Source organism: Thermobia domestica, chromosome 3, assembly GCF_964235325.1.
Source record: "Thermobia domestica chromosome 3, izTheDome1.hap1.1, whole genome shotgun sequence".
NCBI classification, from domain to species: domain Eukaryota; kingdom Metazoa; phylum Arthropoda; class Insecta; order Zygentoma; family Lepismatidae; genus Thermobia; species Thermobia domestica.
The window spans coordinates 43,803,871-43,818,465 of record NC_137456.1 but is presented as its reverse complement, the minus strand read 5'-3'; the positions used below and the strand labels follow the sequence as shown (position 1 = coordinate 43,818,465).

Sequence of the window (14,595 nt, the reverse complement as noted above, 5' to 3'; positions counted from 1 at the left end):
TGTAAAAGTAAATGGTCAGATTTTCAGCTGAATAAGGTTTGCTCAGGACACAATATTGATAGCGGGGAACGAAAAGAACTTGCAGGAAGCACTTTTAAACTTGAACGACCAACTGGAAAAAGAAAATGCAAAATGAAGATAAATAAGAAGAAAACTAAAGTGACAAAGTGCACAAGAATAGGACAGGAAGGGGCAAACGTTTTGCTAGAGAGAGAGAAAGTTGAAGACGTTAAGACATACCCCTATTTAGGAAGTCTAATATCCTCGGACGGAAGAAGTGAAGAAGAAGTTAGTTCAAGAATACCACAGGCTAAACAAACATGCAATAGGAAAAGAGGACTGCTAACATCAAGAAATGAGTCGTTGGACGTTCGAAACCGATTTATGAAGACTTTGGTATGGAGCGTGGCGCTTTACAGATCAGAGACGTGGACATTGAGAAAAGCTAAAATATCCAAGCTGAATGCATTTGAAATGTGGTATTGACGCAGAATGCTGCGTTGTCATGAACCGAAAGGAAAAGGAATGAAGAGGTACTAAAGGAAACTAATGAAGGACGACAGATCATGAAGATAATAGGAAGAAGAAACAGCATGCTGAGCCATCTTATTCGGCACTCCGATTGGATCACTGTGTTGATAGAGGGAAAGACAGAAGGAAAACCAGAAAGATGAAGACAATGCATAGAATATCTAGATGTAGTCACGAAAAAGAGACATTAGAAAAGTATAAAACAGTTCTTCTAAGGGAGGAGCTTTAAAATTTCCACGTTGCCCACCAACCTATGATTGAAGTGAGAAAGAAGAGGAAGATAATAATAATAATAATATGTACTCCAAAATTCCATTCACTGCTCTGAGTGCTTTTCCAAATTTCATGCTATCAAGTGATTCTTCTCTTAAAGGACTGGACTGAATGTAAATCTACTGGGTGGTAAGGATGGTTTTCTGGTGCTGCCATAGGTAACTTCTCTTGAATATAGTGATAAAAGAACTATAAGAATAAAAGCAGAAATGATATATGTAGAAGACATGGAATTTGTTAAACCTTTGTATATTCAAAAGTCTTCTGCTGGGTGACATCAATCTTCGATTTTTCCACTAAGTCCCCGCTTTATTTACTAACATGTTTATGTGATGATTCCATTTTATTCCCTCTGTCATTTTTTGAGGTCATATATTGTGTCAATTTTATTCACCTTGCTTATCTTAAAGTTATTTATTTACATATTTAAAAGTCTGACTGTCACGGTTTGTTTACCCAATTATTGTCCATCATAGGTATGCCATTTTTAAAGCTTATTTTTAATCTGTTTGTACAATCTAGAAAAACTGTATTATTCTTTGCAGTATATTCTATCAATTTGATATTGATGTTTCTTTTTGTATCCCTAGTATATGATTCTTTTTATTACATGTAACTTCTTACATCCACTATTTGTGTAACTTTAGTCTAAAAATTTTATTCATATTTTATATTGTATTATGGGGGCGCGGTGGCTCAGTGGTAGAGCGTTCACCTCTGGTGCTTGGGGTTCCGAGTTCAATCCCAGCCCACGCCAAGTGAACTTTGTGGTGGACGAACACCGTGCTCGTGGGTTTTTTCGGGGTTCTCCCGTTTCCTCCTACTTTCTTCATTCCACCATTTCACTCATCTCTCATCATCACCGTCTCCTTTAGCCTAACCGGCATAACCGTGGGACGTAAAACTCAAAGATTTCATTTCATTTCATTTTTATATTGTATTATATATTTCAATTTTATCTATTTTTTTATTATTATTTTGCAGTAATTACAGAAAATAATTTGTCTATCAAGTAGTTACACATACACGCGAAGAAGTTGCACGGAAAATACAAAAAAATACATCTCCCTTATCATAAAGAGCATAATCATAGGACGTTAAACTGAAACGTTTCATTTCATTTTCCTTCTTCGAAAATACAAAATGAAACATCATAAATGGAAGGAACGTATCAAGGAGGCAAACACTGAATATCGTTTCTCTGGATTTCCCAAATATTTTAGTATAATATCCATAACATTAAAGAAGTAAAAGCTAAGACATAGAACAAAAAATTATTTGTGAAGACAGACCAATAAAGTATGATACATTAGAATTAAAAAAAAAAAAAAATCAACTAAATTTTGATCCAGATCAGTTGAACAAACGATGGGAAATTAACAAAAGATTGGTTACTTAACAACATATGCTCCCGTGGGAAAACTAAATATTCTCCAGACGTATCTAAACAACAAACTAGTTCCATCTTTAGGGGTAAGGATAACATAGTTAAAAACGGATAAAAGAAATATGGTATGGAAACAGGAATACATACCACCAAATAACCGTGACGTAAAAAAAATATACTAAAAAAAACGAGCAGATCATAGTGGAAGAAAGAGTTGAGTTTAAAAGAAGCGTGGTGACTGTGCTAAGTCACTGTTGCCAGAACCAAAGTATATACATACATAAAAGGTAGGTAGCCAGATTTTATCAATATTACCAGGATTCAGATTTATGATCAGCTTACATTTATGAGTAAAGAATGATCATTTGATCTCTCGTTGTTTTTTGTTTTTTTCTGAAACTATTATATTAACCTGTTTTATATTATATGTATGTTGCTTTACGTGAAGTTACAATCCCGACATACGCTCTTTTTCTGACTTTTTCGATTGTCTAACGTGTTCTTTAATCCTGGTGTTAATATTGCACTTGATTTAGCAACATACAAGTAATATAAAACAGATTAATATAATAGGTTCAGGAAAAACTAAAAAAAAAATTATAAAATAAAATAAAATAAAAAAACAATGATAGATCAAGGAATCATTCATTATTCATAAATATAAACCAGCTTCAAATTTGGACTCTGGTAATATTGATAAAACGTGGCTATCTATTTTTGATGTACACTTTAGTTCTGACAACAGAGACTTAGCATAGATACCACGCTTCTTTAAAGCTCAACTATGTCTTCTCAATCTTGCCAGCTCAACTTTGTCTTCCCAACTGTAAAGCTCAACTAGCACCTGCTTGTTCTTTTCAATACACTTTTTTTTTTTTTTTTAACGTTACGTTCATTTGGTGACATGTATTCCTGTTTTCATACCCACATTTCTTTTATCCGTTTTTTTCCCTTGTTACCTTACCACTGAAGACAAAAGTATTACCATTATAGTGACTACTGACATCACAGAGCTATTAATTATTTTGGAACCCAAGTTACTTTCATGTGAATGGACACTGCTTTTTAAAAACCAAATTATATTAATCTGATTTATGATGGGAACATATTTCAATCTCAAGAGCGAGAATTTAATCAAAATTGTTAGCATACCATCAACTTACCCAAAATATGAGCCACTGCATCAACCACATTGACTTGTGTTTTCTCCGTCTGTCCACCACGTTTATCTGCTAACACTATACTGGACAGAACTGGATGAGGTTGTTGTAAGAAAGTATCCAATGCAGATAGACATGATGATATTCTCTGCGGCAGGGTACCTCCAATGATTGTATCATTATTCCCTAACATTTCAGCCACTAGACCTACATCCCCAATTGCTCCCCACTGAATAGCCAAACCAGGAAGTCCTTCCTTTTGTCGCTTCTCGCAAATTCTCTCCATCACAGAGTTCGCAAAGCCGTAATTAGATTGTCCATCGTTACCACGACCACAACTAATACTGGAAAATACCACAAAATAATTCAACTCAGGGCAAAGTTTTCGAGATGCAATATCCAAATTTTTCGTTCCGTCAACTTTTGGCTTACAAGCAGCATAGAAGCTATCTTTGGTCTGATTCTCCATAAAAGCATCCATCAATACCTATAAAGAGTATGAAAAAATCTCCACTGAAAAATAGCATAATTATTATACATTTATTACTATCTATTTATATTAAAAATTACTTCCAGTGAAAGTAATCACCCGACATTATAGACTAACAGACTGTTTGATATTGTCTATCTTTCTATATTTCATACTTTACTAGCAGAATACACGTTCTTCACACGTGAAGAATAAAGTTTATGAAAAATATTTGACAGGTATATTTTGGAAACTGAAATATTCAAGTTCCTTTTATTGGAAACTGAAAAAAAAAAAAATTTTTTTTGAAGTATGACTTATCGATTGTACATCGGGGCTTGAACCTTGGTGCGGATTTAGTTGTTAAGGTTTTATCTAAATTTTACACTATACAGAGTGTTTCAAAACAACAGCAACAACGTTTGGGAGGTGATTCCTGACACCAAGATAAGACAAAAAGTATAAACCAACCTCGGTGCAGAAATCCGTCATTTCGGAGTTGTGGGCTATGAACTTTAAAAGATCCATAGCTCCAATACTATGGGTGTTACCTTAGTCGGGTCAAGACTTCACCTAGAAACTACTATGTGCCCTATCCAAAATTATACGTTTCAGAATCCTAAAGTACTCACACAACGATGTTTATAGAGGGAGTTTGGCTATGGGCATTTAATTTGAAGTATTCACAACTACCCTATAAAAATTGTTGCTGAAGTACCATAGGAGTCTGAAACCTCCTTACGGATTCATAGTCGTATGTATATAAACTGAGTAACCACTAAAAATAGTTTATAGGTAAATGTAAATATAAACTTACGACAGCTAGGTTGAATATTCCTGCTACGGGGCCTAATTTTGAAGCTTGTTGAAGTAACTGAGTTGCTCCATCTAGAGTTGTAGCTTCACCTCCTATTGCAATTTGGACCCCATTTTCTTTCCAACGTCTAACGTTTAGTGATTGGTAGCCGTTACGAATTCCACTTCGAGAGGAGAACACCAGTTTTCTAGCTCCTCGAGACACTAACCAATTGGCAAGCTCCAGACCAAAGCCTCCTAAACCGCCTGTCAATCGAAAAAAAAAAAAAAAAAAAAAAAAAAAAAAAGAGTAAGTACTTAATCGAAAGTAAACACATGTATGAGATAAATTATATACCACACTAAACCAAATAAAAACGTATGTCCGTTACTGCTTAATTTATCAATTTATGAGCGATACGAGGGAGAGTCCAAAAATAAGTTTCCCCAGGCGACTGTGGATAGGGATGGAGATGCAAGACCGAAAAAAGCATCCATGAAGGCACTGTTTTCAATTCTGGGTCAAATGACTGTCAGTTTTTTCTGGAGAATCCAAATGTATAATAACAAATGGGGATTCTTATTTAAAATTTTAAAGTTATCCCCCTTACCCGGAAGAGGGTGGGAATAGGGAGTTGCGTTTGGTATCATTGAATAGCTTTTACGAAACTATTTAACACGTGTATTTGTTTATTTTGATGATTTGTATATTTCGCCAGACATTAGACCATCCCAGGACTTTTTATGCACCCTGTATATGTTACAATAATATTTCTTTGGGTATTGGTCCTCCATAAGAGTTTATTCGTCCGTCAATCGGTTATCTGCCTATTATACATACTTTGATATTATTATTTCGCCAACTCAATAACAATTTGTCAATGGATAACTCGCAACTAAAATTTCGAATTGTTAAGGATTGTGCACAGTATAAGGATTAGAATATAATAATACTTACCCACTAATACATATACCTTCTCAGGATTCATATATGTTCTTGGGAGAGCCGAGATTTGTTTACGAGGTGGTGTAGCGTTCTTTTGTTTCTCTTCGTCCCTTAGCTTGATCAGAACTTTGCCAATATGTTTACCTGATGCAAGGAACCTTAACAAGAAAGGAAAAGAAACAAGAAAGGTCACTTTTATGCTTTGTTTATCCATTAATACACATTCAAGTCAGCTTAAGCTAGTCATCCTTGATTCAATTTTTACAAAAAATCGAAAAAAAACTACAAAATAAATACAGTTTGAAACTAAGAAAGGAATATTAAAATACAGTAATGTATTCCTAATATAATATTTTTCTAGTATCAATTTTCGAATCGTTTGCATTTTATTAAAGAATTGAATGAGAGAGTCCGATATCCCACAAACAAGTAAATGTGCATTAACATTTTCTTATACTGTATATTAACATACATGTAATCTATTTAGAAAAAAAATCAAGAAGATTTAACCTGCCAATATGTGTCCCATGCCGTAAGTGTCGGTGAATTACTGATAGACAACTAGCAACATTTCGCCAGAAATTGGAGGCCCTGGAGCGACGACCCGCGATGGTTCCACTTTCGTTTTGAAAATTATATTATCAGCGGCCCACCAGTGGCATCCACGCGACGTAACACCAATCAACCCCAAAACTGCTCCTCACCAAAATATGTTAAATAGCCTATATGCGTGATTTGTTTACATTAAGGTGACTCTAAAATTTTTTTTAAAAAAAGTACAAGGAATCAATACTTGTAAAGGAATACAGAAAAAATCAATATGTGTAAATCAATGCAAAAGTAATCAATACCTATAAATCAATACAGAAGGAATCAAATACTTTGTAAAGGAATACAGAAGAAATCAATATTTGTAAATTAATACAAAAGGGATCAATACAGAAGGAATTAATATTTGTATATCAATATATAAGGAATAAATACTTGTAGACCAATATAGAAGGAATCAATATTCATAAATCGATATAGAAGGATGAATACTTGTAAATCAATACAGAAGGAATCAATACTTGCAAAAGAACACAGAAGGAATCAATACTTGTCAATCAATACAGAAGAAATAAATAACTGTAAATCAATGCAGAAGAAATCAATACTTGTAAATCAATATAGAAGAAATCAATATTTTTAAATTCATACAGAAGGAGTCAATACTTGTAAATCAATACAGAAGAAATAAATAACTGTAAACCAATGCAGAATAAATCAATACCTGTAAATCAATACAGAAGAAATCAATATTTTTAAATCCATACAGGAGGAGTCAATACTTGTAAATCAATACAGAAGAAAGCAATACTTGTAAATCAATACAAAAAGTATCGATACTTGTAAATCAATATAGAAGAAATAAAAAAAAACGAAGATATGCTTGAAATAAAATGTACTATCCTCCGATCTGAAGAAAAGGATAAGTTATTTAACCTGTAACAAGATGAAGGAGGAACATTTGATCTAAAAATCACCTTTTTCTCTCGAAGATCCGCAGAAAGAAGAGCGCTAAGCATTTGGTCTTAAGTCTTCATCCCGGCGAAATTAAAATACCGCTAATTTTACAGTAATTATGTGATATCTTCAAATAGATCAAAGATAATCGAAATGTGGAACAAGAGCGCCCTAGACAATATTATTTTACATGTGAAACCGTTATCACGGCTCACTTATCTGCTTTCGATTTCGAGCCATTTTGAAAATCGGCATTTATTTTCGCGTTTCTAAACGGCTGAAAACGGAAAGCCACTAGGTGACTTGTGGTAACGGTACCTCATGCAAAATAATATTGTCTAGAGCGCTCTTGTTCCATATTTCAATTATCTTTTATCTATTTGAAGATATCACATAATTACTGTAAAATTAGCGGTATTTTAATTTCGCCGGTATGAAGACTCTTAAGAAAACTAAGGCAGAACTCTACTGAAGAAAAAGTAGGGCTGAAGATGAAAAATCTCTACACGAAGAAAGTTTACTAGGGAAAAAGTGATTGGAAGAAAATAATGTATTGGATTATAAATGTTAATAGACTTGTAGTAATTGATCAAGAAGAAAAGATTAAATAAAAATAAAACATGTAATTAGCATAAGCATAAGTTTATCATTTGCAGATGCAGAAATTTTAGAGTTCGAAAAATACTACTGAGCTCCTATTTAGTCGAATTGTTAGCCCACGATTTCGGTGTCCGTGAATCCGGTTTCTATTGCATGTGAGATCACTTTTTTTTTTTTAATTGCCTCAGCGTTATGAAGCAATTAACAATATGCTTAAACTAAAATGTAACGAATTTCAGTCTAGAAAATTTGAAATAATGGTACCTAGAAGCCAATGAGCTAAGTACGCACCAGCCAGTTGAACGTGTGATATCTACCCGGCCATAGTCCTTCATGGGAGTTTTTTAAGCGATAGAGTTTAATTTAGTATTTCTTTCTGTCTATTTTCATCAGTATTTCAATTACATGTAACTAAAGAAAACTGAAAATAATATGACTTCTTTATTATGTCTCTCTTGCAATTCAATTCGCATTTGTGTATACTGAAATAAAAGTAAAACTTCGAGCCACAAGAGCCAATGGACTCTGGTAGGACATATGGTCACATTTCAGCCGGTGAAGTGAGGTTAGTCTATATTTCTGACTTTCTACAATGGCGGCTGTACAAGGCAAAAGCTGGCGGCAGCCAGAAGCCATACTATGCTAGGTATATCATTGAGTTTACTATAAACTTTCAAAATATATAAATAACAGTTTAAATTATTTTTGTCACTCAGAAAATTCGGGGGGAAGGGGGCTTAGGCCACCGCTAGATCCGTCACTGGAATATGGGTGTGAACACGCTTGCTTCTTCTCAACATGAAAATTATTATCACCTTCTTGACTTATTTCTGGCTATGACACTGCAATCTAGGAACCTAAAACTACTCACCCGTTCGTCTTTCTTTCCTCAAATCTCCATATTTGTCCCAGCTTCGTTACAATCAACCACCAATTTTAACCTTTTAACGCTTTTCATCTCACATTCTTTCACAACTTTTATCGAAAAATGTTCTTACATTCTGTAACTACCACTCAAAAACATTCTGTTTCCCCTACCTGAATGCATGTTCCACTTCATTTTCTTTATATACTGTGGTGGGCAGAGGTTTCACAGCCCCTGACTTAATACCCTCGTCTAGAAGGCGAGCAACTTCTCTAGTCTCTTCAATGTCTCTCTCAAAAAGGGCATCCAGCAATATACCATGGAAAGATATATTTCTCAAGAAAATCCTCATGCCTGCGTAAAGATTAAACAAAACTCAATAATGTTTTCTATGCCTTGAAAGTTATTAAAAATTTGGATATAAATAGCTGTAGAAGCATTTATTTTGGTTCAATCTTTGTTAATGTACTGCATTATCTTCTGTGGAAATGATTCAAAAAGTAAATTAATCTTCCATATTAAAAAAAAAAAAAAAAAAAAAAAAGTTGTTAGAGTCAGCGGAGCAAATCTGTCTTTAACATTGGGGGGAGACAAGTAAGACTGTTCCCCCCTTTTTTTGTTAAGCGATGCTCAAAATATTTGTGAAGTTGAAAAACAATCCTGTGGAGGATCAGGGAGCAGAATTGTCTTTAACATTGTGAGGCGGGCAGATTTGAAGCTTATTCTGGTGGGGGGCATCAATTTCATCTCACTTTCCTTTGTGGCAATCGGACACAAATCATCACATTAAAAAAAAAAAAAACACATTTCAAATTGGATTATTGAGGGGGACAGTCCACCCACTTCCAAGATTGGAGAGGACATGTCTCGCTCATCCCCCAGCGATTTGCGCCAGTGGTTAGAGTATTAACCAATGTGAGATTAAACGAACCATGTAAAAAAAAAAAAAAAAAAAAAAAAAAAAAAAAACTTTTTATAAGACTACAAATATTACCATTGCCATGTCTTTATGTATTACAGTTATTAATTTTCACGTGCTAGGAATCTTAATACACTCTTTGTTAATAAAGGAAATTTTCGCTGTCATAATACTAGATATGAGGAAAATCTCCACATTCAAAATCACCATACAGCATTGTTTCAAAACAGTCCCATATACTTAGGTCCAACATTATATAATAACCTCCCTAAAGATATTTATAACATTGAGTCAATGAATCTTTTTAAATCAGTTACAAAAATATATCAATTTACAATTGTTTTTATTCAGTGAATCAATACCTGTCTGCCAAATATGACTTGTAGATTGTATAGTGTAATTTTGTCTCACATAACACCATAGCGTTTTTTTTTTTTAAATATGTAATAAGTATTTTTTTATATTTCATTTATTGACGTGTCCAATTCATACGCTTGTCTTCTTCGAGCTTCATGTATGATTTATGAATCAATGAATGAATGCCGAATGATATAAGCGTTTACACTTTTCGAATTGAAATACTAAAACATAATTCTTTACTTCACTGTGGATAGTAAGCCTGAGACAGCGTGAGCATCATTGAGATTAATGAGCTTGAGCTTTATTCAGGATAGTGAGCCTTAGATAAAGTGAGCGTCATTGAGATTAATTAGCTTGAGTTTTATTCAGGATAGTGAGCCTTAAATAAAGTTAGCTTCATTGAGATTAATGAGCTTGAGCTTTATTCAGGATAATGAGCCTTAGATAAAGTGAGCTTCATTGAGATTAATGAGCTTGAGCTTTATTCAGGATAGTGAGCCTTAGATAAAGTGAGCTTCATTGAGATTAATGAGCTTGAGCTTTATTCAGGATAGTGAGCCTTAGATAAAGTGAGCTTCATTGAGATTAATGAGCTTGAGCTTTATTCAGGATAGTGAGCCTTAGATAAAGTGAGCTTCATTGAGATTAATAAGCTTGAGCTTTATTCAGGATAGTGAGCCTTAGATAAAGTGAGCTTCATTGAGATTAATGAGCTTGAGCTTTATTCAGGATAGTGAGCCTTAGATAAAGTGAGCTTCATTGAGATTAATGAGCCTGAGCTTCACTGAGGATAGTGAGCCTGAGATAACGTGAGCATCATTAAGATTAGTGAGCTTGAGCAATATTGGGGATAGTGAGCCTCAGATAGCGGGAACATAATCGAGATTAATTAGCTTGAGTTCATTGAGGACAGTGAGCCTAAGAAAAAATGAGCCTCATTGAAATTAATGAGCTTGAGCTAAACTGAGAATAATGGGCCCTAAATAAGATGAGTTTTATCGAGATTGGTGAGCTTAAGCTTCATGAAGTGAGCCTGAGGGTAAGTAAGCCTTGATTCCAAACTTGCCATTTCTGGTCTCTACTAAAATGTCAATCAGTCTTTTTAAATTTTCATATTTCCAGTACACGAAGACTAAACTACAATTTCTATATGATACTCTCCATCGGCGATGTAAAACAGAACTCCGATTGTTTCATTTTTTCATTAGTTAAATTTGAGAAATTATATTTACTATTTCAATATTCGTAAGTGCACTGGCATCTCTGGCATGTAAAATTTGGGAGCACATCAATTAAAGTGATTTATATGCTAGTATCTAACCCAACCTGTTTATTATCTTCGATTCAATTTGTTACCTTTCTTCTTGCCTTCACGGGCCTCCTGAGATATATCAAGAACTATTTTATAATCGTTTCACCACCTGAATATTATATTCTAAATAAAGATAATAATTATTATTTATATATTATTCTGTCGTTAGTAAATAAATTAAATTAGAATAAAATATTGAATATTTTGTACTCAAAATGTTGTGAAGGATGCGTCCCCTCTGCCAGAGACGCCCGTGCGTAATTCTAATTTTAATACATAATAATCGAATAAACAAGTTCTGCATATAATAATAATAAACACAAAATGTGTCGAAGAATAATGAGAGAAACATTTCTTGAATTTAATGAATTTCAAAGAGCGAAAAATATTTGAATAGCTGAGTACCGAAAGAAAGACATCAAGAATAAAAGCGTTCGACAGATGGGGAAACGGACTGGATATCGTGACAGTTAACACACCGGGACGATAAGACCCGAGTTTGCATCTACGTCCAGTCAAATATTTTTTAATCTTTGCATTTCATTAAATTTTCATCTATACAGAACAAACTATTAATAACAATAATTAACATCGGTTTTATTTCCTTCGTTTACCATATAATTTCTTGGATTCACTCTTCTGCTTTTAAAACTGTTTACAGTTCTTTAAAATAAATGGAAATTTCTTTTTAAAGCTTACCAAGTGCAGTATCGTTTTCAAGATCAAATTTTCCAATCTCTAGAAATCGTCCATCTTGCCCAAGACATCGTACAGATGCTTGTAGCTTATCATCAGCTAATGAATTGAGAACAATATCAACGCCTTTGCCCTTGGTTTCCTGCATGATATGCTGTTCGAAACTTGTATCTCTTGAATTTGCAAAATTCCTATCTGTTAGCTGAAAAATAAAACGTTGAAATAAAAGATTAAGTTTCAAAATTACAGAAAAGAAAAGAAATAAATAAATTAAAAGTTAAAATAATATAAAATAAAAAACACATAAAATAAATTAGCCACATTTTCTTCGGGGTCAAGTTTTCTAAAACTTAACAAATTTGAGTAGCGAATAATTTTCCGTACGTTTTTGCTATAACACTCCCAAAATACTTAACAAAATAACGAGATTGGCATCGGAGTTAAATGAGAATCAGTGTTCAAAGCAGCGTACTATAGCAATTGTTTCTGTTACGTTTTTACTGTAATAGCTTTAATCTTAACGATTTTACTATGGAAAATAACGGAGTTACTGAGAAAAATCAAGCAAAGCATCAAATTGTCTTCAAGGTTACGTTTTCAAACATTAGCCATCTTACTGTGTTCTTCAGCTACCCACATGAAATCTTATTAGATTGCTAGTTTGAAAGCACAAGCTCATTAATCTATTTGAAAAAAAAAAAAAAAAAAAAAAAAAAAGTTGTAAGTTGTTTATTTTAAAATTGATTTATGTTCGTGTTCATGTCTATGAAACAAACTGTATTTAAAAAAAAAAATCTACGCTAATCCAATGTGTTTTAGATTAGCTTATGTAGCGTAAGGCTAAAGATACTATTTCTTCTGGTGTGTGCTTTACGAACTTGGTTTTCTGTAACCATTATGTACAACACGGCTAACTAACTAAACAGAAATAGCTCAAATATAAACTGAAATAACTCTTACTCTGCACTTGGGGATTAAAAATTCTATCAAACAGTTTCGGTGTGTGTTGACACCTTGCCTTTGTCAATGAATTCTATTGCCTGCTAAACTGGAGGCATATGGATAGATTCTTGCCTTTCTCTGAAACTTGTTTGAGAGACAAAAAATAAATGAAATCCTCCCTGCTCAATCTGTAATGAATTTGACTTCCTGAGAAAAATGCGTTACAAAGTTGGTAGGCTTTTCTCTATTGGAAGGTTGATACGTATTTTTCTGGTTCATAAAAGAAAGTTGATACGATTTAAATAGTAGTTGGCAGAATAAACGACGAAACTGTGAAACTCAAGAAACTGTGAAAAATCATAGTGTTGACATGCGCGTTTCATTCCAGTTTTTTCATACATATTCATGTCTACTTTACCCTACTAATATTACCATCTTAGGCTGTAAGCAGAAGAGATCTACCTTTCTTTTGTGACACCGGTGCCATAAGGTTTATTTAATTTTCCTGAATTTGTACTTAAATGTTTGTACATGTTAAAAGTACCAAGGTTTATTTAATATTCCTGAATCTGTACTGAAATGTTTGTGCGTGTTAAAAGTATTAAGGTTAATTTAATTTTCCTGAATTTGTACTGAAATGTTTGTGCATGTTAAAAATACCAAGGTTAAAATACGAGTTTACGAAAGAAGCCTATGAGGAACGTACGATATGAATCTATCAATGCAATTCGAAATATTAACATTTCCGCCTGTGTTCTGCCTGAGTGTCGCTCCAGCATTCGTGAAACAACAAGGGGTATGGCCGTACCAGCGTACTTCTCCAACCTCTGGTACCGCCATTGCCATTCATACTATTGTTACATTGTAGACATATTTGTAAACATGAAGAACACAGAAATTTGTATTAATTTTACGCATTGCGTTTAAATTCATTATTTTCAATGTGTTTAAATTTATGATTTACTCTACAACAGCAAGACAAATCTTATCAAGATAACTGTACCATTTTTTCTTTCTTTCTATTTTATGAACCAGAAGAATACATACTAAGTTCAAAAAGAGAGAAATCTACGAATTTGTTTTAACGTACATTGTCAAGAAATATGGTTTATCCTAGTTTAAGAAAGGAGAATTACAGTTTATCAGCTGATAAAATTCATTGACAAAGGTATCAGTGCACACCGAGACCATTTGATATAAATTTTAATTCCCTGAATACAAGATAAGGTCTTTTGAAGGACCTATCCAGTTTGCCATAAAGACCACGTGATCTGTGTCACGTGATCAGATCCAAAGTTACGTTGCGTGCTAAATCGAGTCCGGAGATTCCAAACCCAGATGTGAGATATTTCAAGCATGTAACCTCCGCGTGTGGCGCACTGGGTAATTCGTAGAAGATGCATATACAGTACTTTATCATTATTATTGATTTTGCGCAAACAAGTAGACTTTTGACAATGATCCATCCATATTTACCTTACGTGCTATACATCGTTTCTAAGCTCTTCATTATGTCTTTGCAATCAGCTTTTGATTAGCCATCTATGGACGAATTCATTTTTCCATTGATTTTCCTTTAACTTTAATATTCATTTTTTTGACTATGTTCCATACATTTTTTTTCAATGTAGAATCTACATAGTCTTTCTATATTTAAACTGAATTTCAGCCATCTCCCTCTTTTGGTTTTTGAGATAAGTGGAGAAATTATTTGATTCCTATTGATTTTCTATTGACATTAACGTTATTGTTTCGTGCTTTTTAACAATATTCCATCCATTTTTGGACAATTTGCTTTTCGAATATAGGGCCTTCTACATTTTAGCTGAAGATC

The 14,595-nt window shown here is 33.6% G+C and overlaps 1 protein-coding gene across 1 annotated transcript in view; it reads right to left on the bottom strand.

Annotated features, from left to right (window-relative positions):
* LOC145680335 (fatty acid synthase-like) overlaps positions 1-14,595 on the bottom strand; it is a 114,362-nt gene that overhangs the window by 15,207 nt on the left and 84,560 nt on the right. The window contains exons 25-29 of the mRNA XM_081750722.1: positions 11,823-12,021; positions 8,706-8,886; positions 5,574-5,719; positions 4,638-4,882; positions 3,355-3,838 (exon numbers count right to left, since the gene is read on the bottom strand). Coding sequence (XP_081606848.1) covers positions 3,355-3,838; positions 4,638-4,882; positions 5,574-5,719; positions 8,706-8,886; positions 11,823-12,021 — 1,255 coding nt within the window. The remainder of the gene's footprint in view (positions 1-3,354; positions 3,839-4,637; positions 4,883-5,573; positions 5,720-8,705; positions 8,887-11,822; positions 12,022-14,595) is intronic.